General features: G+C 35.4%; 1 protein-coding gene across 2 annotated transcripts in view; it reads right to left on the reverse strand.

The window, feature by feature from the left end:
• Positions 1 to 10,722, reverse strand: part of LOC109851476 (DIS3-like exonuclease 2) — a 14,199-nt gene extending 3,477 nt beyond the window's left edge. For both annotated transcript variants that reach the window (XM_020421616.1, XM_020421617.1), the window contains exons 1-5: positions 10,351 to 10,722; positions 8,112 to 8,383; positions 7,961 to 8,014; positions 7,798 to 7,866; positions 1,618 to 3,807 (exon numbers count right to left, since the gene is read on the reverse strand). In XM_020421616.1, the coding sequence (XP_020277205.1) occupies positions 1,618 to 3,807; positions 7,798 to 7,866; positions 7,961 to 8,014; positions 8,112 to 8,383; positions 10,351 to 10,438 (2,673 nt within the window). In that variant the 5' untranslated portion in view covers positions 10,439 to 10,722. The remainder of the gene's footprint in view (positions 1 to 1,617; positions 3,808 to 7,797; positions 7,867 to 7,960; positions 8,015 to 8,111; positions 8,384 to 10,350) is intronic.

Genomic DNA, 23,646 nt, shown 5'->3' on the forward strand with positions numbered 1-23,646 from the left:
AATTTATGTTAAATCAAAACATATGAATGATACATCTATTCTTATAAAATGTGGATATTTTACATATATATATAAAGATTTACACAAAAAGTAGATACTAGATAGATTCATTTGAAAGGCGGACAGATTATTTAAAGATGGAAAATTTGATACGAAAGGCAGGATGGAAATATATGAAAGGTAGGTAGAAATATACATAGGTAGATACAAACATATGATAATTGGAAAAATTACCTAAGGTAGAAAGATTTCTGCAAAACGTAGGTAGAAATGTATGGGTCTTATATGAGAAATAATTAATTGTATAAAGGTAGAAAGATACGCATGAACGGTAGATATACATCTGAATGATAGATAAAGACATATGAAGCGTAGATCTACTCACATGAAAAGTGAGCGTATTGATTACAGAGAGAAACTACATGAAGGTTGAGAGGAACGTAAAAAAATCGAATTATGAAAGAAAAATTCATATGGAAAAAATATTATATATAAAATAATATCAAAAGACGGAAAGATTTATACTAAGAGTAGATAGAAATAATTATATCAAATCTAGATAGATACATATGACAGATAAATTCATATAACAAGTGAACGATCTTTCCAAATGACAGAAATTATATTGTGATAAGAAACAAAGAGAAAAATTGGAACAAAGAAAGGGAAAAAAGGGAGCACTCATTTTGTTCTTCACTACTGATGCACCCCAGTACCCATTTAAATGCAGCAATCCTTACATCTATGAATAAATATGTACTACAGCTCATCAATTAATGAATAAAGGTGAATGAGACATTCTTAGAAAAGCATGGGGTATAGTCAAGGAGCTAGGCTGAGTTAAGATGAAACAATCTTATCAATAGCACATGAGCAGGAAAGCAAATATGACTTAGCTAGGCCAAGGTAAGATGAAACAATCCTATCAATAGCACATGAGCAGGAAAGCAAATATGACTTAAAAAACACAAGAGCAATAACCTTTTTCTAGAAGTTAGGAGATTCCAAGAAAGAAAATTTCTAAAAATAATAAATACATCTGCAGTTGAAAAACAAAAAGCTCCACCCATCCAATGCACCCTAATCCTTAAGAGGACAAGTCCAGCTCCACCCATCCGATGCATCCTAATCCTAAGAGGACAAGTCTGTGCCGAATGTATAGCCAACTACTTATATCACATGTTAGAATACTAATTATTGCATCTTAACTAAAAATGACTTCATTGCAAAATTCTACCCAGTAGCATTTTACGATAAAAGCATGCTAAGGAATCAAGGTGTGACATTTACAAAAGTTAACATATGAAGTGAAAATATAAAGAGTCCCATAATTGTATGTCATGGAAAAGAAATTAAACAAACATTTAAATGTGAAGCATGCTGCATCTAATGGGTTACGGCATACAAGCCATCTAAATTCCAGAAATATGAATCGTCCATGTAAAGAAACTAAACATTTTATAAGCAATAGAGATGCTAAGACCGCAGTTAGTCAAAGGTTTCTAGCAAACAACGGAAATACAACAGCAAAGAATTTTAAGCCACTTTCATTCCACTGATTAACTATCAGGACATCATTTAATATGATATGAACATACATGAGTTAACAATGAGTACCTCTTTATTCTTCAACAGTGTCCAAAGATAGAGCTTTTGTCCAGCTTCTTCAGCATGCCGACTAGCTAGCTTTCTTTCATTGCAATATAGAGCAAGCTCTGAAAGCACATCACACCCAGGAACTTTATACTTCACCATAGCAGCTGCTAGAGCATCTCTGCCTTCATCAGATTCAGCAGCATTTTTATTGAAACAAAGACCAGTGAAATATTTGTTTCCAACTTCAGTGCCGGATGTTTCATCTTTATCTACATAAGGCAACCGTTGCTTTCTCTTCAGATACTCTTCTTCAGCATCAAGTGCTGCAGATAGAATTCGATGCACAACTATATCAGGATACCTTCGTATTGGGGAGGTAAAATGAGTGTAGAACGGAACTGATAGTGCATAATGAGCCCAGTCATTTTCCCTGCCTTGCAATTCCCCAGTACAGAAGTATGCTGCTGGTTGCATTGGTCTTGAAGCATATGATACAAGAATGTCAAACAGCACAGGATCATCTTTAAGCTTCTCTCTTATTCTGGATAGTGATCGATGAAGTTGTCCAGAGGATGAAATGTCCAACTCAAAACCATGTTTGTTGCAAAATACTTCAAATTCTCGAAGCTTTCTTAGATTTGGTTCAGGATGCCTGCGCAGTAAAGCACGGTCAGGAAATGTCATAGAAATGACTTCTGCGACTGATCTGTTTGCAAGCAGCATGAATTCCTCAACAAGGGAGCAGGAATCTTTCGTCTCACGAAGAAAACTATCATATGGGTTTCCATACTCATCAAACAAGAAACCAAGCTTAGAACTGTCCAGCCAAAGGGCTCCATCTTTGAACCTACCTTCTCTTAGGCGCATAGAGATCTCATACAGGCTTCTTAGAGAGGTAATGATATCCTTCCACTCGAAACAGCCATGTAACTTAGGACTTGGAGTTCCATAAGAATTACACTGTTCTTTAATAAAAGATTCATCAAGGATTTCCTGTACGAGATCATAAGACAGCTTGCAGCAAGACTGGATAATAGATCGACCCATCCACCTGTTAACTATCTTTCCTGAACTATTAATGTCCCAGGTAATTGAGAAGGCCAGTCTATCTACCCCAGGGAGAAGTGAACACAACCCTTCAGAAAGTTCTGGAGGCAACATTGAAAGTCTATGCTGTAGTATATAAACACTCGTGCATCGAGTTTTTGCTTCTGTATCTAGAGCTGTTTCAGGAAGAACAAAGTACGAAACATCTGTGATATGAACCCCAACTCGGATTGTCTCGTCGGATACTATTTCAACTGATAAAGCATCATCAAGGTCAGTAGCAGAAGAAGGATCAATTGTAAACGTGCAAATATTTCTGAAATCCTTTCTAGTTTTAAATTCCTTTGATGGGATCTGCCATGGTAAACCTGGAATGCATCCTAATGAAACAGAAGAAAATTTTGAATCACAAATTGCATTTTCAAACAAAATGGCAGCTATTTGTGGTTCAATTTCTCCTCCCCTTCCTAAACTACGCATTATACTAGCCGTTGGAAGAGGGCTTTCATCACTCCATTCATCTATTTTAGCAGCAATCAACTCCCTTTCCAATGTCACATCGCCACTAGTTAACTTTTCCTTCAAAAAGTCTGGAAGGGTACTGACACTAACCACCATCTTAGGAAACTTTGGATCTGTAGGCAACAACTGTACATATTTAGATAGTAAGATCTTATTGTCTTTTTTTAAAGATTGCCCGTTTTCCTGCATTCTATACTCCTTATTAGCAGAAAGAAAACCAACTACTGCTCCACGTCGATGAGATTTTCTCAAAATAGCTAAAACTCTTCCTGTTGGTCGTTTTGATGGGCTGGAATTTAACATTGCACATATTCTTCCTAATGCTCTTGCAGCTTCATCTGAACTCCCTGGGGCCATATTCTTGCGTACATCAGGCTTATTATAATTACTCTGAGATCCATTGTCCAGATAAAGAAGAGCAGATTCGTTTCTAGTACCTTTTTCATAGTATACTTTGCCCATTTGGATTGACATACTAGAAGCTGTATGTTCCTGAGTAGCACAGCTCTTGCCAATTTCTGTACATTCAGGAGACAAATTAAAGTCATCTGACACAACAGGATTGATAGAAGTACTTGATCCTTTCAACTTAGTCCAATATGCCATAGGATCCAACTTTATAGCAACGATATCACCTTCAATCTACAAAACCAAGCATGTTCAATATTTTTTAATTACTGTTAATATTGAGAGCTTTTAAGAAGAGTGGGAATTAACAAAAGGAAATAAAGAACATCTTGAAATAGTAACACATGTTGCTGATTAAGTGCTCTGCTTTGCATAGTTTAAAGTGACGTTGATTAGCTCACAAAGATAACTTACTGATATTACATCATGTCAACAACTGAATATAATTATCACCGAGAAAGTGAAGTGACAAACATTACATCAAATAAATCACAAAATTTACAACAGACAAAATTAAGGAAGAGTATCTGAATGCACACACCAGCTCGATGCCTGCTCATGTGGACACACCCACACACACGCCCACACGCATGCACACACACATCTACAATGCGCACAAGCATGAACAAGCATGTACACACATACATGTTGTGTGTATGGATGTACGCATATACAAAAAATGGATATGATGTGTGTTTGTAGTTCTCTGAGTATGCTTGGTACCAAGGACAAACTTAGTCCTTGTCAGTGAGGTGGTTAGCATATCAACTACTCATTTAGATAGTCCCCACTTGAAAATGATCTGTCACTTAATTTTTTCCCCACTTGAAGATAGTCCCCCTATAGACAAGGGGTTGAGATGTCACCGCCTAGGTACCAAGGACCAAATTCAGTCTTTGGTACCAAGGATACCCATATTTCCTTTACAAATGTGCGTTTGTATAGAGAGAGAGGAGCTATTATCCACTTAAGTGGATAGGCACTCTTTGTCTATCCAAGTTTTTGGCCATTGGATTGGCTTGATTGATTAAAATCTGATTTGATGAGTTGGTGTGCACTTGAGGCAGGGGTAATTTAGCAAAATAAAGGAGAAAATAGCACCAAGATTTCCTTCTTCTTTCTCTTCTTGACAAAACGCCGCTAGGGGAAAAAAAGGGAAAAGACTTTGAACCCATCTTCCCCCTCGGCAAACCCAAGATCCTCCGAGCTACCAGAGCATCGTAAAGGCCCTCGTTACTTTCTATGGGAAGTACGTTGATGACGAGCAATGAAAGAGACAAAAAGATATTCTTTACTATCTTTTGATCTGAATGATTTCTTTCGGGAGCTAGTATTCTTTTTTGGGTTTGGAAATTAGTATAATATTGTTCAGATTTGGTCAAAGTTAATAATTTATAGCTATGTATACTAAAGGGGATTTAATTGTGCTCCTTTTGCTAAAATAAAAATGAAATAGATCTTTCGTCCTCATTTGTGCTCTTTTCTTAATTTTATTCCTCAAGCTAAATGTGTTACAATTGAACAGCATTTGAACTATGTTAAAATTTTAACAACGTTTCGATTAAACTGAAAGCCTCCCATTCTTGAATGATAAATAAGATATGAACACCAAAATAAAAGCATGGTGGAAGGATTATTCATCGGAGATAAAAGTGCGAGTTTGATTAATTCATCAACCCACTATGGAGTGGATCGAGTCCATCAGAATTTGAGGATGTTGATAACATCGATTAAATGATTTGGTCGATGCCAATCAATTCGATCAATTGGTTTGGTGGGCATTGTCCGAACAGCTAGTCTTTTATCACCAATTTTCAATTTACATGCTTGTCATGACCGATGCTCACTACTTAATTACATGGGTATATATGGCGGCACAGTAGTGGCGGGGAGAAGGTAAAATTGTGCTTTTGGTGAGACGATGAGAGGAGGATCACTCAGCCATAAAATGAGGGAGGATTGCGCTCGCGCGCGCGAGAGAGAGAGAAGAGAGAGAGAGAGAGAGAGAGAGAGAGAGAGAGAGAGACCTCTTGATTGGATCTCCCAGCAAGGCAAAGGGAACAGGGTCGGTGGACCGCTTGATTGGATCTCCCAGCAAGGCAAAGGGAACGGGAACAGGGTCGGTGGAAAACGACTTCTTGTCCATGAGTTTTTCCTCAGTAATTCTCGAGAACAAGAGAGAATGGTGACAATTTCTTCTCATAGTTTTCCTCTTCTGTTTCTTTTATGTATACTTTTTTCCAAACTAACTCTTCTACAATAAATGAATGAGATTAATTTGATTAAGTTCTTGATCTCACAAGTCCATCCAATGGCTAAAAGCTTGGTTGGCAAGAGCCTCTATCCAATCAAGTGGATAATAACTCATATAGATGCACACACAAACACGTACGCACGCAAATACAGCACATACATACATATATATATGCCTGTGTGTGTATGTGTGTATACATATTAGTATCAATGCACGTGCAAATGCATGTGTAATGAAAGTTAAAACCCATGTATCCTAATTTTTATATAGAAGGGGTATTTTTATATGCTAAAGTTTTACTTCAACTAGTTTTAACGTTAATGTCCTGAAGTTCAAATTTACACCAAAAACTACTCCAAAATTTTTAATATAATTTTCAAACAATGATATAAGAATTATTAAAATAACTGGATGTGAGAATAAAGTAGTTAGAACATGGGAATTTTGCATTCCATTAAACTAAATATCAACTAAAATTATTTTGCAGTAATATAAGATTATAAGGAGTTATTCCCAAAAGAAAAATATTTTTACAATTTTGAATAAAAAATATGACTTAAGTTGATAGTCTTTAACTTTGTATACTAGATTTTTAATGATTAGAATATCCTTTTATGCTCTTGAATCCATTTCTTCTATATTTTCTTTAAAAAATCTTAGTTGATTTCAGAGGGCTCGTGAGCCTTCTTGTAAAAAGGCATATTGTTTATTACTTTTTCCTTTTAACTTCAAGAATATCCAGCCATTTGAAAATTATTCTCTTTTCCATTAGATTTTTAGATGACTGGGAATGAATGAAAAATAAATTTATCTTTATTTGATTCTTGGACTTTCAAATTTACCCCTAATTCGGCATTGAAGAAATAGAGATTTCTAACTTCCAGTTAGGAGTACCAAATACAAATGATCATAATTTTGAATTATTTTTTGTATACATATTTTTTAGGTGAGGATACAATATTTTATTAGTAAAATATTTTTGAGAGATGAAGGCTATATATTTAAAAAAATTATATAAAATCCAACTTTGGAATAAATATATTATAAAAGCCGTCTCTCATGTAATATAATTCTTCATAGGAAAAAATATAAAGGATCATATACAATGATATAGTCAACCATCAATAAGTGAAATCGTGGCTTTATGAAGGAAGAAAAGAATTAAAATATTTTAGGGTCTAGAACAAATAACTTATAAAGGTTAATCTAAAATAATCTAGCTTAAAAATGTAAGTATCAAAAATTTAAGGGCCTAATCTCAATAGGAAAAAAAGTTGGGGTCTTATAGGAAAATCCTTCACATTTTTTTATTTTATAAATCTACACCGCCTTGTAATTATACAGTTTACTTTGTATTTGAATCATTTGATCATTTACATATGGGCCCATATATGATAGATTGATATCTCATTATCTTATCTTAGAATATAAAAACTTTTAATGAATTTACCTTTATGCCCTTGTAATTACAATGGAATGTATGAATTGTCACCATTCCTCAAAATTATTGTTTGCCCTTTTGGGGCCATTTTAGAAGTGTAGATAATGATGTAGGACTAGATCTGGGCTAAAGAATCTCCACGTAAAACTAACCTGAACCCAAAGCTCTAAGTTACTGAACCTAAAACTAGATAAACTGCGATTACTAAAATTAGTTCTCTTCTAAATTCTACCAACATTTTTTTCTCATGGCGTCCCACAGAAAGAACTTTAGCAATGATCCTAAAGACAAAAGCTAAAGGAAAAGATATTATGCAATCACTGAAAAAAATTGAAATGCACACACAAACTAAGATAATAGTAAAAAGTACTATTAATCATTTACATAAACTTCAAAAATTCAGCTCTCTGTAGAAATAAAAGCAGTTCCACGAGGGAGAGCATCAGCTTTGGTGATGCACAAGGAAAAGACAATCCTTGTAAAACCTCATGCAGTATGAAATATTATTGAACTCTGAAAAATCACTCACCGCTCTATTCTGAGCATCAACACCATTGATGAGAACATCCACTGGCACCCCATCTATAGTGCAGTAAGCCTGACATATCAAATAAATACCATATAATCAAGAACAGCAAACAAGATTTCCCCGATAGAAGTTCTCAACTGCAATTGAAACATTCCGACCTCACCTCTTTCGGATTGTGTGCATTCACACGAAATGTTGCTTGAAAAGCATTTCCTTTCTGCATTTTACCAACGAAAAATACAAGTTCACCATTACTTTATGTACCATTGTTCTGCAGATTCACAGTTTTCTCCCTTTAAAAGTTAAATACAAACCTCGATGGCTTCTTCAACTGCCTGTTCCGACAAATGAGGTTCAAAAACTTTCCTCTTAGTCGGGTTTGGTAGTATACTTGTCTCGTTGGAAGCTGGTGGTTGCAAAGGAGAACTTAAAGGGGGCAACGGGCAAGATCCTGAAAACACCCTCCGAATGACTCCCACTGGGGCTTCGGCGTCACCAATATGAATTGGAGGGAGGGAATTGAAAGCAACATCTGACATTTTATTTGAATATGGCTGGTCGTTGTATGAGGTAAAATCTCCCCCTTCTAGAATTTAACAGAATTCAGTTAACATATATTCCATTTCTTATGAGACAATAGCTGATCATTAAAACCCAAAAATGTCTAGCTGGCAATATCATCCGAGAATTCATATTTTTTTCTTTCCTTCAGAGTGTATCAGACGATTAGCATGCAATGTTTCTAGTGAGCAAAAGAGTTTGCTTCCTCAATAAATAACTAAATCAATTTACACACCCGTTATTTCTGCAACTTAAGTGGGCCCAAAGAAAAAGTTACTTAGAATACAAGAGAAAATTGTTTAACCTCTAAACATACAAACATGTGTAACATATATATAGGAGAAAGTTGGTATGAGATGGCACCACCTTTTACAAAATGATCTATAAAGTGAAAATATTGGTGGTGGATTCCACCCTGCCATTCACATCTGAGAAGGTGGATCTCATCACTCTTGTCGTTTTTATCTTTTCTTCGTTTGTTGTGTTTTCTGAAGGAGATCGACCCTCCTTTTATAGGGGCTAAGCCCACTATCTCCACCCCCCTCAAATCCGCCCCATGAGAGATTTCCTCTCAACAAACCCACGTTCCCACGTTCTTCTCAACAGAGAAACGAACGTTGATTTGGTCACCGAAGACCGATTCAAGCTAACATCTCCCACTTGACCAAATTAACCAAGTGACATGCCTCCCACTATCCGTGAGATCGGATGTTTCTGCTTACCATTACTCCCACTATCCGTAGAGAGTAACTCTTATTTCATTATTCATGAAATTTTACTTGGACTTATTTATTCCTAAGTCCCATCAAACTTACATGTTTGATAAAAGATTCCGCTGGTATTCCTTTTGTCAAAGGATCAGCAATCATATCTGTAGTAGGGATATAAGTCACTTTGACTTCTTCCTTTTCTACAATATCTCGAATATAGTGATACTGGATCTCAATATGTTTTCCTTTGGAGCTATTCGCGCCACTATTGATTAAGCTAATTGCTGCTTGATTATCACAATAAATATCAATAGGTCCTTCTAACAAATTGAGATCAAGATCAATCAAAAAAGTGCTTGAAATCAGAGGAGCAGCGATGGAATTTTGAGGGGGGCTCCGATAATGCCCCCCTCGACGCACACACAACGCACATAGTAAGGTAACGCATTTAACTAGAAACTAACCACCATAGCAACAATTTCAACTCAAAACCAAGTTAAAAAAAGGTATTCACTGAAATTGTCAGAATCCAGAGTTCAACCCACATCAGTTCACCTGTAACAGTACAACATCTACAAAGTGGAGGATTTCAGTGTCGGAAAATATAATATGAACTTGCAACCAGCAGATCCTGCCCGGAAACTACCCAAAATGCAAGGTTCTTGTTTAAGGGAAAGTATTAAACTGGACCAACTGAAACAACTCAATTGATCCTTCCTTAGTGGCTCAGAAAACAACCCATAACAGATCCATAAAATTTAGGTAAAAGAGTTCTTTTACTTATAAACCATGTACCTCTTCTGGCGAACAATATTTATCCAAAAAAAATCAATTGACACAACTACTCGAGTAATGAGCTGAAAGACAATAGAGAAATCAAACTCCTACTTTAAGCTTAGCTACAAACTAAAAACAAACCCAATTATTTACGAAAGATACTGAATCCAAAACTGAAATGAACTCTGATTTCAACGTACATTTAAAGAAAACTATTTTGTAATGCATAATCAACTATGCTACGCTAAAGAATACCCTCAAACGTCTATCATACATTACAAAACTTAAAAAAGTTGAATCCTTCCCTAACAATATTTACCAAAATCATCAAGGAAAACCCTGCAAAGGAACTATGCTTGTCTTATCCTTATTAGATTTAGCTGTCATCATTCGATTACTACTCTAGACCAACTGCATCCATTCTCAATCATCCCCAACTAAACTGGGGGGAAGAAAAATCTACTAAAACCACACCCAAAAAAAGGGGGGGAAATTACAAAGATACCTGGTGGCGCTGCAAAGCTCTGCTTGGATCGCCGATTCTTCAGCCGCTGCTGCGACGAAGGCGACTTCTTCGCAACTGGATACATCATTGAAATAAACCAAGAAAAAGTAGGAAACAACAAATGAGGAAACCCTAGCCCTAACCCTAGATCTGATAGATTTTGGTTCCGATGACTTCAGAAAAAAGTTAGAAGTATCGGGAAGAGGAAGAAACGGATACAAGAGATTTGGGAGGAGGAGGAGGAGGAAGGGGGTGGGAGCTTTTCGAGAAAATATATCGTATTTAATAAGGAGATCGTGACGTAAATGATGGGTCGGCAAGGCAAGTTTGCGCCGACTTTTTGCCGACGTCTTTTTCTTTTTCGCTCCCTCGCTTTTCGTTTGGGTTTAGTATATAAATAAACTTTCTCTTTACAACAGCTAGGGAGTTTTTACGAAGAACTGGGTAGGGGTGTCCGAAAAGCCTACGATTTAGGCCCGGATCCAGCCCGGGACCGGGATCGGTCCGGAAACCCGGCCAAACCCGGGTCCATGCCCGGCCCGGTGTCGGCCGCAAGTCGCCCGGTCCGGAGCCGGCCTGGCCCCGGAACAGTGCGGGTCCGACGCCTGATCGGCCGGGCGACCCGGTCCGGGCCCGGCCCAAGCAACAACGGTCACCCCTGTGTGACCGTGATGAAAAAACCAGCCGGGTCATTTTTACCGTTTATGTCGGGTCGGGTCAGCCGGTCCGAACCGCCAACGCCATATTTGGCTATTTGACGACTTTGCCCCTTAAAACGGTCAAAAAACGGCTAGAACATGAGGGTTTTTTGGTCATTTGTCTAGAGGGCTGCCTCTATAAATAGGGGGGTAAACTCTTCTACTTCTCTCTAATACTCTCTTATACAATATTATACTCTCTTATAATCTCTTATATTTTCTAATACTTCTATCAAATGGCTTCTGGATCTGATTATAAAGAGCAACACCTATCTCCTACGAATCCAAAAATGAGTCCTCCTACAACAACTACTCCTCCTACCAGTGTTAATCCTGAATCTAGTGGCGACGAATCTACTGCACCAAGAGTTCCTAAAAGGGCGGGATCCGATGTGTGGAATTTTTTTGAGAAGATAGACGTCACTAAGGATGAACACGGTAGGATCATCTCCCAAAAGGTAAAATGTGCGTTGTGCGGCCATGTTTTCCAAGCTCATCATAAGAGCGGCACCAACCATCTCAAACGCCATATAGAAAAACACAACAAAGGTCAGAATCTTCAAGATGATATCCGACAGTCTATGATTTCCCAATCCTCCTCTTCTGGTACCATCGGTAGTTGGAATTATGACGTTGTCCGAGCTAGAAAATGCGTAATCAGGTTTATTGTTCTAAAAAACCTGCCTTTTAAATTAGTAAAAGATGATGAATTTGAAGATTTGTTTAGAGATAGTTTTTATCCTGCATTTATAAAATTTTCTCGTCAAACCTGTCAACGTGATATTTTAAAATATTATCAGGAGGAACAAGGAAAAATAATTTCTTATTTTAAAAATTTAAAATGTAAACTTTCTTTAACTTTTGATAGTTGGACATCTAGAGTAAAAACTGGTTATTTATGTATCACAGCACACTGGATTGATGAAAATTAACAAATGTTTAAAAGAGTTATTTCTTTTATTGCAATTGAAGAGTCACACACTGGTATTAATATTGCAAATTTAATAATTGAAGAACTTATGAAACTAGAAATTGATCAAAGAATATTTTCTCTTTCACTAGATAATGCAAGTCATAACAATGTAGTTGTTGATTTTATTAAAACAACTCTGTCATTGCCAAGTCATGGTGACCTTTTTCATGTTAGATGTATCTACCATATTTTAAATTTAATTGTTCAAAGTGCATTTTCTGAAATTAAACCCATGATAAAAAAAGGTTAGAACAGTTGCTAATATACATAATGCTTCTGAAATGAGAATTAAAAGATAGAAACAATATTGTAAAAGAAAAAATTATAAGCCTAGACTAATTCCAAAAGACGTTGACCATAGGTAAAATTCCACATATTTAATGTTAAGTGTAGCAATAGAATATAAAGAAATTATAAATGATTTTATAAATTTTTATGCTTCTAGTTCTAGCTCTGGTAGCACTTACGGAATAAGTGAAGATGAATGGACAATTATATGTAAATTAAATGAGATGTTACAAGCTTTTTATGATGCTACTATGTTATTATCTGGCTGTTATTATCCAACTATTACTTTAGCTGCTTTACAAATTTTAAATATTCAAATTTTTTTGTCAAATATCGTATGGATGATATTTTTGGAAATATAATTTTTCAAATGGAGAGCAAATTTAATAAGTATTTTAGGCCTATTCCTCATATTTTTGGTTTGAGGGATCTTGTGATCCATGTTTGAAGTATATTGGTCTTCGAAGTTTGTTACAGTCATTGTATGGTGGACAGATTATAGACTTAGATGATGGTTCCACCCTTACTACTACTTCTCATTATTTTTCTATTAGAAATTATTTTCAAACATTATATGATGAGTATGCAGCTAGACATGGTGTAGCTGCACAACAGTCTACAGCTTCAACGACTTCGACTTCGAGCACAGGTAGAGGTAAAAGTGTAAGTTTTGATAAGTATGCAATGGTAGCTGAACTAACTGGTGGATTTGGAATTGGTTCAGGATTAGATGTTTCTGAATTAGATGAATATTTTTATGCTTTCTTAGTTAAATGTCAAGGAAATGCTTTAGCTATTTTACAATGGTGGAGAGTATATGGATCAGTTTCATATCCTATACTTTCCACCATGGTTCGTGACTTACTATCAGTGCAGGTTTCGACGGTAGCTTCGGAATCCGCCTTCAGCATAGCAGGATGTTAGATCGACGACCGCATGACATGCTTAGATTCGTATACTGTACAAGCGGTGATGTGCTTACAAGATTGGTGGAGGTACGAGAAGCGAACACAAGGCATCGATCGGATTGCTATAATTAAAGATAAATTTGAAGAGTTGGGACTAGCAGATAAATATAAAGATTAAATAATATTCATCAAATTGTAGTTTTTATTTCTTAGCTTTAAATTTATAATAAATTATTTCGAAAAAAGTCACAAATGATAATGATATGGGTGAGTAGGTGCCAACCTAGTTGGGATTTACTTATCTATTGTGATGTGATAAATTTTGAAATAAATCTATAATTATAAAGGATTTACTGATTATTAATAAAGAAATTATTTTTATCATCTTTTATTTTTATAATTTTTTGTACTTGTAAATTATGTCATTTCAAGTTATTAAAAAAATTATATCATTTTTTGTAATTTTTATAATTATTGTTTTTTAAAAAAATTTTAAAAAATTTTAAAAAATTTTAAAAATGAGAAAAAAACCGGGTCGGTCCGGAGCCCGGCCCGCTCAGGCCCGGGCCCGGGTCCGGGCTTCGGTTTTTCCCGATTTCCCGGGGCGGGCCGGGCCGGATGAACACCCCTAGAGCTGGGAATGAAAGTCTATTGTTCGACAAAGAAAAATGGGATCAGAATTAAACCAGTTGTTATAGCTCAATTCTAAAAAATGAAGGTCAGTTTGTCAAACTTAGAAATAATTCGGTTTAGTTTCGATCCAGTTGCACTAGTATTAGATTAGACTAAACTAGTTTTTGTGCGGACTAGCTTTGAGTTGAGCTTAGTTCGGCTAATTTTTTTTATAATGACCGTGAAATTTTGATATTAATTAAAATAATTTTCTAGTATTTTAAAACATTTAATTATTATTTTTAAAAGAGTATTTGTATTTTTCTCAATTTCCTATAATTTTCTATGATTTAAAAAATTTTTAAAAGAGTATTTGTATTTTTCTCAATTTCCTATAATTTTCTATGATTTAAAAATCTGATTATATATTTATTTAAATGATTTTGATATTTATAAATTTGTTTTGTGCGGTAAAAATTGTTGAGTTATCGGTACTATTACGTAATATTTTAAATAATATATTGTATTATTAATATTATTACAAATTATTTCATATAATACATGGTATTATTAATTACGTGTTTTTGGTATAATTTATTGTATTATTTCTATTGTTACATATTATCTGTCGTATTAGTATAACTAGTACGTTTTACTGCGTACGTAATTGTTCCATAATTATTTGATTTTAAATATAAGTAAATATATTTTTATTATTAATTGTTCTCGTTTAATTATACAATATATGTATATTTTGACTATTTCGTATCAACCGTTGTATTAGCACAACATGTATGTTTTTATTTATAGATAATTATTCTGTAATTAGTTTAATTTTTAAATACCCATAACTATTTATTTTAATTATTTTCGTTTAAATACCAAACCCTAACCCTAATATCATTTTATATATATCATATCATATATATATATATAACTATATATATATATATATTATATATATATAATATATATATATATATATTATATATATATATATATATATTTATATATATAATATATATATATATATATATATAATATATATATATATAAAATGTTTAACCCTCTCTCTCTCTCCTCTCTGTGTTTTCATGCCGCCACCCCATCATTCTCTCCTTCTTCCTCTCTCTCGTCCACGAGACTCAACCCCGCAGCCCCGCCTGATCGCGCCCTCCGACCACGCCCAAGCTCCACGAACCCCGCCTCGCACCCCTCTCATCGTCGCGCTCCAGCCCAACACCGCTGTGAGCCTCCCCCACCTCCACCGTCGTCGAGCCTCTCCCTCTTCCTGTCACACCCACCACCGCATCGCACCGCCCCCGAGCCACAGCTTCATCGGCCGCTCTCCGCTACCTCCTCCTTTCTTCTCCCTCCTTCCCCCTTCCTGACGATAGCCACGTCTGTCCCGTCAACCTCCGCTACGAACGCCAACACCCCAGAGCCAGGATCCCTGCCTAGCATAACCCTCTACACCGCCCTTAGCCGTAGATCCCCTGCCGCTTCGCTCCTCGCTTGGTTTTCTGCCCCGCGCTCTCGGACCTGCCGGCCAACCTGCTGCCGCGACCCCAAGCTTCCCAGAAAGCGCCTCCTTCAAGTCCCCTCTACCCGCCAGTTCCATCGCCTACACCACCCCACAGACCCGCTCCTGACGCCGTGCCGCCGCCTCTTCCCTGACGCCGACCACGTCGTTACTCGAGCCGTCGACCCGCTGCCCCGTCGCCGAACAACCCCTTCCCCGACCGACATTCTTCAGACCCGCGTCAGATCCGACCCGCACCGTCAGCGTCGATTCGATCGACAAAACCCGAGGCAAGATCCCGCTCCTCTTGACTCGTCATTTCCAATTTATATATGTCGTTAATTAGTTGCATAGATTAGATTATGAATTGTTATTATCTGCGTGAGCTTGTTGATGAATTGGTGAATTATCTGGTTATGTTAATTTATAATTGTTATTATCTGCGTGAGTTTGATGAATAATATTGATTTAAATCATAGTTATGTGATAAATAGTATTTTCAAAAAATGATAATGAAGTGAAAGAATTTATTTTGATAACGGAATCATTTTGGAGAATTTATAATATTTAAAAAGAATTTTTTTTGAGAAAAAGAACTATTTTAGAATAATAATTGATGAGAAATAATTTTAAAGAATTTATTCTAGGAAAGAGAATATTTTTTATTATTATAATAAGAAATAATTTTAGGAAAGGAATTATTTTCTGAAGTACGTAGTTGTTGTTCATGATTACATTTCATGTTTTGTGAATATTTTATTGTATTCGACATGTCATGATGTGGTTGCGTGAAATTAATGTTATTATTATCTCGTTGTTGTGTTTGAGAACCTTGGTAGTTTATGACTAGAATGACCTGTGTGACGTGAGTAAGACCTAGAGACTCGTGTGTTGTTGACTTAGAAAAACAAGATGAGTTGGGGTGGGAAAGTCCATATTTATGTAATCGGATAAGACTGTTGATATATCTTTCAGGTTCGTATCAGTGGATCGGTGTCACCACTGGGGTTGGTTTGTTAAGTCATAGTGGATCAGTGTCGCCACTGGGGGCTGTTTGTGGAAAATTTTGTAGTAAAAAGACAGTGAAAGAAAATTGACTTGTATTCTCTCAAAATCGATTACAATTTGGATTTCCTGATTACAAAAGAGAGGAGAATGAATTTGATTCCCCCCTTTGTTTAAAACTGGGTTCTTCAATTTGATTCCCCCCTTTGTTTAAAACTGGGTTCTTCACGGTGGCGATGGAGTGCCTCCTTCGAATGCTTGCGTCGAATTTGCTCTCCGTTAACGATCCGACTTTTTAATTCACTGGAACGATGTATTCTCCTCACGATTTGATGTTGTGGAGAACTTGCGTGGTAAGTTTTAGAACTCTGAACGAGTTTAGAAAAACTCTGTAAAGAGTTGATTTGAACCGAAAATCGGTTAATAAACCAAGGATGAAGGCTCTCTGTTGTTGAAGTTGAAGATGATATTCGTTGGAGGATGATGTTGATCTCCTCAAAAACTTGCCCAAGGATTTCTCCTGTTGCTGCCACGCCGAAGGATCAATCCAAGCCAAGAAATTCCAACATACCGAACCCCTGAACTGAATTGATTTTCAGTTATTTATAGAGGATTAAAGGTGTAACCACCACTTCAATCACTCTTCAGTGGGGTGTAACCGCCCTTAAATCATGGGAAACAGTTTTGGAACTGTTCAGGGGTGTGATCCCCCCTAAAATCTCTCTATAATGGGGTGTAACCAACCCCATTAAGTGGAGATACGGTTTTAAAAACCGTTCAGGTTATGTTTGAACCAGTCAAACAGGAAAAATGCGGGTCTGACCCTCGCGTTTTGATGTTGCAACGTAGGTCCGAAGGTCGCGTTTTGATGTTGTAACGCAGGTCCGACTCCAGCGTTTTTAATGTTGACACACGGGGAGGACCTCCGCGTTTTGGTGTTGCAACGCAGGTCCGACCCCTGCGTTTTGTTGCTGATACACGAGGAGGACCTCCGCGTTTTGGTGTTGATACGCAAGGAGGACCTCTGTGTTTTGGTCTTAGAGCGCGGTGATGAGTTTCGCGTCTTGCTTTGAAGAGATTATCAACAAGTAATCTCTTTTGTCATAGCGTTGCAAAGATCATTGTCTTGTAATCTTCGTCTTGGCTCCTTGAAATGTGAGAGTCGTCAGATTATAACTTCCGATGTTGATTGTGAAGGCTGTTGAATTAGAGCTTTCATCGGTTGTTGTGAAGGTCATCGATTGTAACCTTCATCGTGAAAGTCTTCAAATTGTAACCTTCTGGAAGCCGTCGAATTGTAACTTCCATCATCGGTGTTTGATGGGGAATCAACTATCTATTGTGATTTTTAGACAGCCTACAGGGGCTGATTGGTTGGGTCAAAGTAGATCGGTGTCGCTACTTTGGTTTATGAATTTATTTGATTGGATGCACGTAGGGGATATGTGAACAGTCAGTTATTCGATGATATGAGCGTTGACTCTGTGTGAGATGTGAACCAGTGACCTGTTATAGGATGGCTAGTTACATGACTTGTTACCAGTGGATCGGTGTCGCCACTGTGGTTGATTTGTTGAGTCAAGGTGAATCAGTGTCGTCACTTTGGTTAGGATTTATGGATTCTTGTGAGATGTAGGCCAGTTGTGTTTCTTTTCATACATAGATCGAGATTAATATTTAATTATCTACAATTCAGGACATATGGTATATACATGAGGGTTTCCTTGTTTGGATTATTTCGCTCGACGTGCTACGTCTCGAGTTGTAGATTTTAAGTATTAATTCCATCTAGTGTATGACCTTGTTACTTGGTTGATTTTCTTGGATTCTTATGATTATTACATTCTAGTGATAGCTTGCATTTAGATTATTAGTATTCCAGTTACATGCTTCTATTATTATTATTACTGTCATTTCTTTGGTCATTCGATCGTTTACTTTTCTCCCTTGTGAGATCTTGCCGTGTGCCATACACGCTGACGTACACCTGTTTTCTCTGGTGTACATTAGATTTAGGAGACAGACAGACTCAGTTCGGAATCGTGTAGGAGCCAGAGGATTCTCAGTAGGAGCGCCTTGCAGATGGAGTAGAAGAACAAGCTGAAGCGCAGTAGTTTTCTTCTGTAGTAGCTGATGAACATTAAAACCATTTTTCCGTACTTTTCTTTAGTTGATGATGGATTTAGTAGTTTAACAGTACCTTTTTATGGACTATGTATTTCATATTTTCTAGTTCGACTGGTTTGTAATAAGGGTATGTTGGACCCATATTTTTATGTCTGGGATGATTTACTTTGATGATATGTCTATTCCTTATTCTGAGTTGTCTTTATATTCTTGCTATTGTGATCGGGGATCTGTGATTGAGATTTTGTATTCGACGCTTAGCGTATTGGATTGAAAAGAAAAGAAAAAAAATTAATAGTGTATATTTCTTCTCAATCTAATACGTTGCGGGCTTATTCACGTTCCGATTCCCGAGTATTTTGGGAAGCGGGGCGTGACATTTCTAGAACTGAATAATATTTGGTAAATACACATATGCATAAAGATAGAATTCCGGTCTGATAATCGAATATGCTTTCGTTTGTAAACTTGATAATAACAATATACTTTCTCTTTATTGCTGTCCTTTTGGTCCCAAGCTTCTCTGGTTCTACTTCAAACCAGGGAACCCTCTGGAATTTTTAGCTTAGCTATGAGGCAAAATTAGGCCAGAAAAGAACTAGTTTAGCCTAATAAATTTATTTGTCAAAGTACGAATGATCTATTGGAGTGGACTTATCTCAACTAAAATCAATTTTATCACTTTGCCAAACACATCCTAATTATTAGATTGGTATTTAATAACACCTATTTACTGATAATGCATATTTATTATCTCCTGAAATAATCATATACTCCCTTTAAAAGTATGTGTTTGAGGAAATCGTTCCATAGTCAATATTCCCCTTAACTTTTTTGAATATTACATTGATATTCTAAACTATTCTAATTATTTTATCTTCTTTGAATTGATAATTAAATAATTTATGCTATTCATAATGAGACTTAACATATTATTGGATGAATGATGTACGTTTGATATAATTCAAATCCTTTACTTACTTCAGTTCGTAGAGAAATCTAAAAAACGTATGCTAGCCAACAACTAAAAGTTTTTGGACTTTGTAAAAAAAATCCTCCAAGCTTTTAAATTATATAAATACCCCTAAAAATTTAATTTTTTATTAAAACATCTTAAAAATTATAAATTTTACTTATTTTAATTTAATGAGAAATCTGAAAAATAAATGCTCGCTAAAAACTAAACATTTTTCACTTTTGAGAATGTATCTTGTAAGTTTTTAAAAATAAGAAAACACCCCTAAAAATTTAAAATTTATAAAAAAAATACCTTAAAATTTTTAAACATATAAACACACTAAAAATCTACAAATAACACAAACAACCCCTAAAAATTTATGGAATTTACAATAAACACTCTAGATTTTTTGCTAATTGCAAAATAAAATCCTCAAATTTGTAAAATTTACAAAAAACTTGATAATATCCAACCTAACAATGCATTGAAACTATATGAGTTACAAATATCCCCTACATAATTAATAATTTACAGAGAACACCCTTAAAGTTTTAAAAATTACAAACAAACACTCAAAATTCTAATTTTATAAAAAATATCCTGAGAATTTCAAACTCATTAGTAAATTGAAAACATATGAATTATAAATAGTCTACAAATAATGTACAATCTATAGAAAAAACTATGAGTTTAAAAATTACGAAAAACCCCTAATATTCATAAATTATATAAAACACCATGAGAATTTCTAACCTATGGACATTAAAATTAATAAACAAAATTACTAACAACCCCTAAAAACTTAAAAATTTGTAAAAAATATCACATTCCCTTAAAAAGTATAGGTTTAGGGAAAACTTTTCATGATCAATATTAAGTCTATGTATATTTTATAAATTAGTTTTTAATTTAACATATTAAATTACTTTTACTTTATAAAAATTTCTTCTTTGACTTATGGATTGTGTAATTACTATATCTAGGATAGGAAGGACCTCACTCTAAATGGCTTCAAACTAATATTTGAGTTGAACCAAAGTATATACTATTGCTACTGTGTGTATATATTTTTTAAGAAAATCATGTCAACACTTTTTTAACAGAAAAAAAATATTCTAACCTCTGATATTATAAAAACTCAATATAGCCAATTGAGTGATTAGCAAAAAATGACTTACATTAGAAAAACGTGAATAATAAAATAAAGTGGATAGGTGATAGCATTGCCAACAATATTACCAATAGCAAGTTATAATGTAAAATTAACATATTTTAAGGAGCCCAACTACTCGCTATAAGCATCGAGGTTTCCATATATATATTTTATAATTTATTAAAAGGGTCATATAATCTTATATAATAAAAAATAATTTAATATTGAATAGTAATATCATTGTAAATGAGCAATTACAGAGATGTTAGGGACTAATATGTATGTATTTAAGATTTCAGCACAAATATCTTAAGAACCTAATTATATAAGCATGCCCACTTGTATAAGCATGCCCACTCTATCATGCACCTATTCTGTTCACTTTTCTCTTTGCTCATTCTCCACTAATTTCGCTATCAAGTTCAGACAGAAATAGAATTCATGTCGGTGAGGTTTTCTCTCCCTCTATCCCTCGATCTCATATTTTTTTATTTAGTTTCTTTAATTCTTTTTTAATAATTTTTTGGATCTATTTCATGTTTTATTCTATGAAATGCCTTGTTAGATTCAATTTAAATATACTTTTCTTTCAATTATTATTTCCCCCTATTTATGGGTCAATTAATCACTGTAATGTTTAGGTATTTTTGCCCATTTTATATTTTGAATTAATAGTTTATTTTAGGAGAATTTTTATAAACATCACTTTATAAAAGTATTAGCAAAAAGAGACTGTTTTACATAATAATTAACAAAATTGACATCTTTTTTGCCGCATCGTCAAGACTGGCAAAAAAGAGTCCGGCTTTGCAAAAAATCATCTTTAAAATATACGGGACTAATAGTCCCGTGCAATTAGTGGACATTAATTACAAAAGTAATTAAAGTCAAAAAATACACGGGACTACCACTCTTGCATATTTTGTAGTCAAAACCAGAAAATACACGAAATTACTGTATATGTTCTATATACAATACAATTGCCCCAAACAAGTGAGTTATAATAGTATTTTTTATTCACACCGTTTGGGGTAAGATTTGATAGAGACATTGCATCAAAGGAATTTCTTTTATATTTAGAGCACATAGCGAAATTTGTCATAATCTGTCTGCACTAATTTTGCAAGAATATAACTTTATACTTTCAGTTTTACTTCTATGAAATGGAAAATGAGCTATACAATTGAATGGGAATATTAGATAATATAAATATGAGTGAAATCATAACTAAAAGTTAATGTAAATATGAGTCAAACCACAACTAAAAATTTAATGAATATATTGTAAGTAAATCCATATGCAAAATTTCTTTGTGAATTGAATCATCACCCATCTTTTAAAGACTTCAACATACTAATAAACATAGATGTTGTACTAAATCAATGTGTTTATAACTCATAAATAGTAGATCACGTGACAACAATATGAGTTTATTTGAAAGAGTGATTATTGAGTTGATGATCAATTTCGCAAAAAAAAATATTTTTTTTATTTTTATTCTATTTTTATTAATTTACATAATCATGATATTCAATCACGTGCATTGTATGTGCATCTCAACTAATAATGCATAAAAAGTACTCGCTGTGAGGGGCCAATTAAGAGTTTTTTTGCATATATATCATTCAAATCTTTCATATTTATAAATTTACCCCTCAAACTTCATTTTCTTGAAAACAAACCCAATCTCTCTCTCGCTCTCTCCTCCCTCCCACTTTATCTCCTTTCCTTTCTCTATTCTTCTCTCTACCTCTTATTATTGTTGCTTTCCCTCTCCTCCTTTGCTTCCCTCTATACCCTGCATCCACCCCTTCTCTTCCCTCCTCCCTTTTATCGTCCTTGATCATTTTCACCTGATGCTTCGTCATAGTCTCCGATTCTCTCACTTCTCTTTCTCCTTCGCTCTTCGCTCTTCAACCTATTTTTTCATATCTCCTCCATTTCATCTCTTCACGCTATTGCCGTTAAATCTAGTATTGACCTGATGCGTTTTTTCGACTCCCATGTCGAGCCTTGTCCTATGAAAAAGTGCAGATGAAGGAGGTAAAAAGAGGAATGAGGTGAGGATAACAAAATATGTTTTACTGGCAAAAGCGTCACTTCTTGTACCTTATTATCGTTGAAGGTCTTATTGGCAAAAATGGTCACTCTTTTCAATTTATTCTCATTAAAGACAATAAATACACGTTACTAGTTAAAGAGTTAACATTAAATACCAATATGATAATCTATTCCTCTATACAAATGAGAGAACTCAAGATCCACTATTCATGCTACAACAAAAAAGTTACAGTAACATTTACTGTAGCAGCATGAAACTGTACATTGCGTTTTTGAAAAAACACTGTAGCACAAGAGAATGTTGTAGCAGAGGTGGGATACTGTAGCAATTCAAAAAATTTAAAAAAATATAGCATTTAAACTGAGATTACTGTAGCGGGAAAAAAATGTCTTGCTTTGCACAGTATTCACGCTCGTTTAGCCAATCCTCAAACATATTTTTCGTCGTATCATAGCAGACAGCAATTTTCCACATTTTGAAAAAATAAAAAAAATATTGCTCTTCGGTTTCTAATTATTTAATTCATTTCCTCGTTCCGGAGACACCCTATTCGCTATTTGGCCGCTGGGAATGATACACACACGCTCCCCTTCCAACACGACAGCAACAGTTGACCGCACCCGCATCTCACGTGCTAATAAGCTAGAACCCAGGCCTACCCTCACTCCTCGACCCATCCCCTCTCTTTCTCCATCTCCCGCTCCCCATCCATTTCAACCCGAGAGAGAGAGAGGGAGGGAGGTTCTCTCTACCAAACCCAACAATGGAGTCCACAAATCTTCCCACAATACCCCTACTCGCCCTCTCCAAAACCCTAAAATTCCCCCGAAAACCCTACCACCCCCTCCCTCCCAAATCCATCCAATCTCGCCCCGGATGCTTCAACGGCTTTAACCCCCGCAGGTCACGAGACCTCCTCTTTGCCTCTCTAGCTGGAAAATTACTCAGAGGCCCTCGAAGATTCGTTTCGCCGTGGCGGGCAGTGGCCTC

This window comes from Asparagus officinalis, chromosome 8 (assembly GCF_001876935.1).
Source record: "Asparagus officinalis chromosome 8, Aspof.V1, whole genome shotgun sequence".
Taxonomy (NCBI): Eukaryota; Viridiplantae; Streptophyta; class Magnoliopsida; order Asparagales; family Asparagaceae; genus Asparagus; species Asparagus officinalis.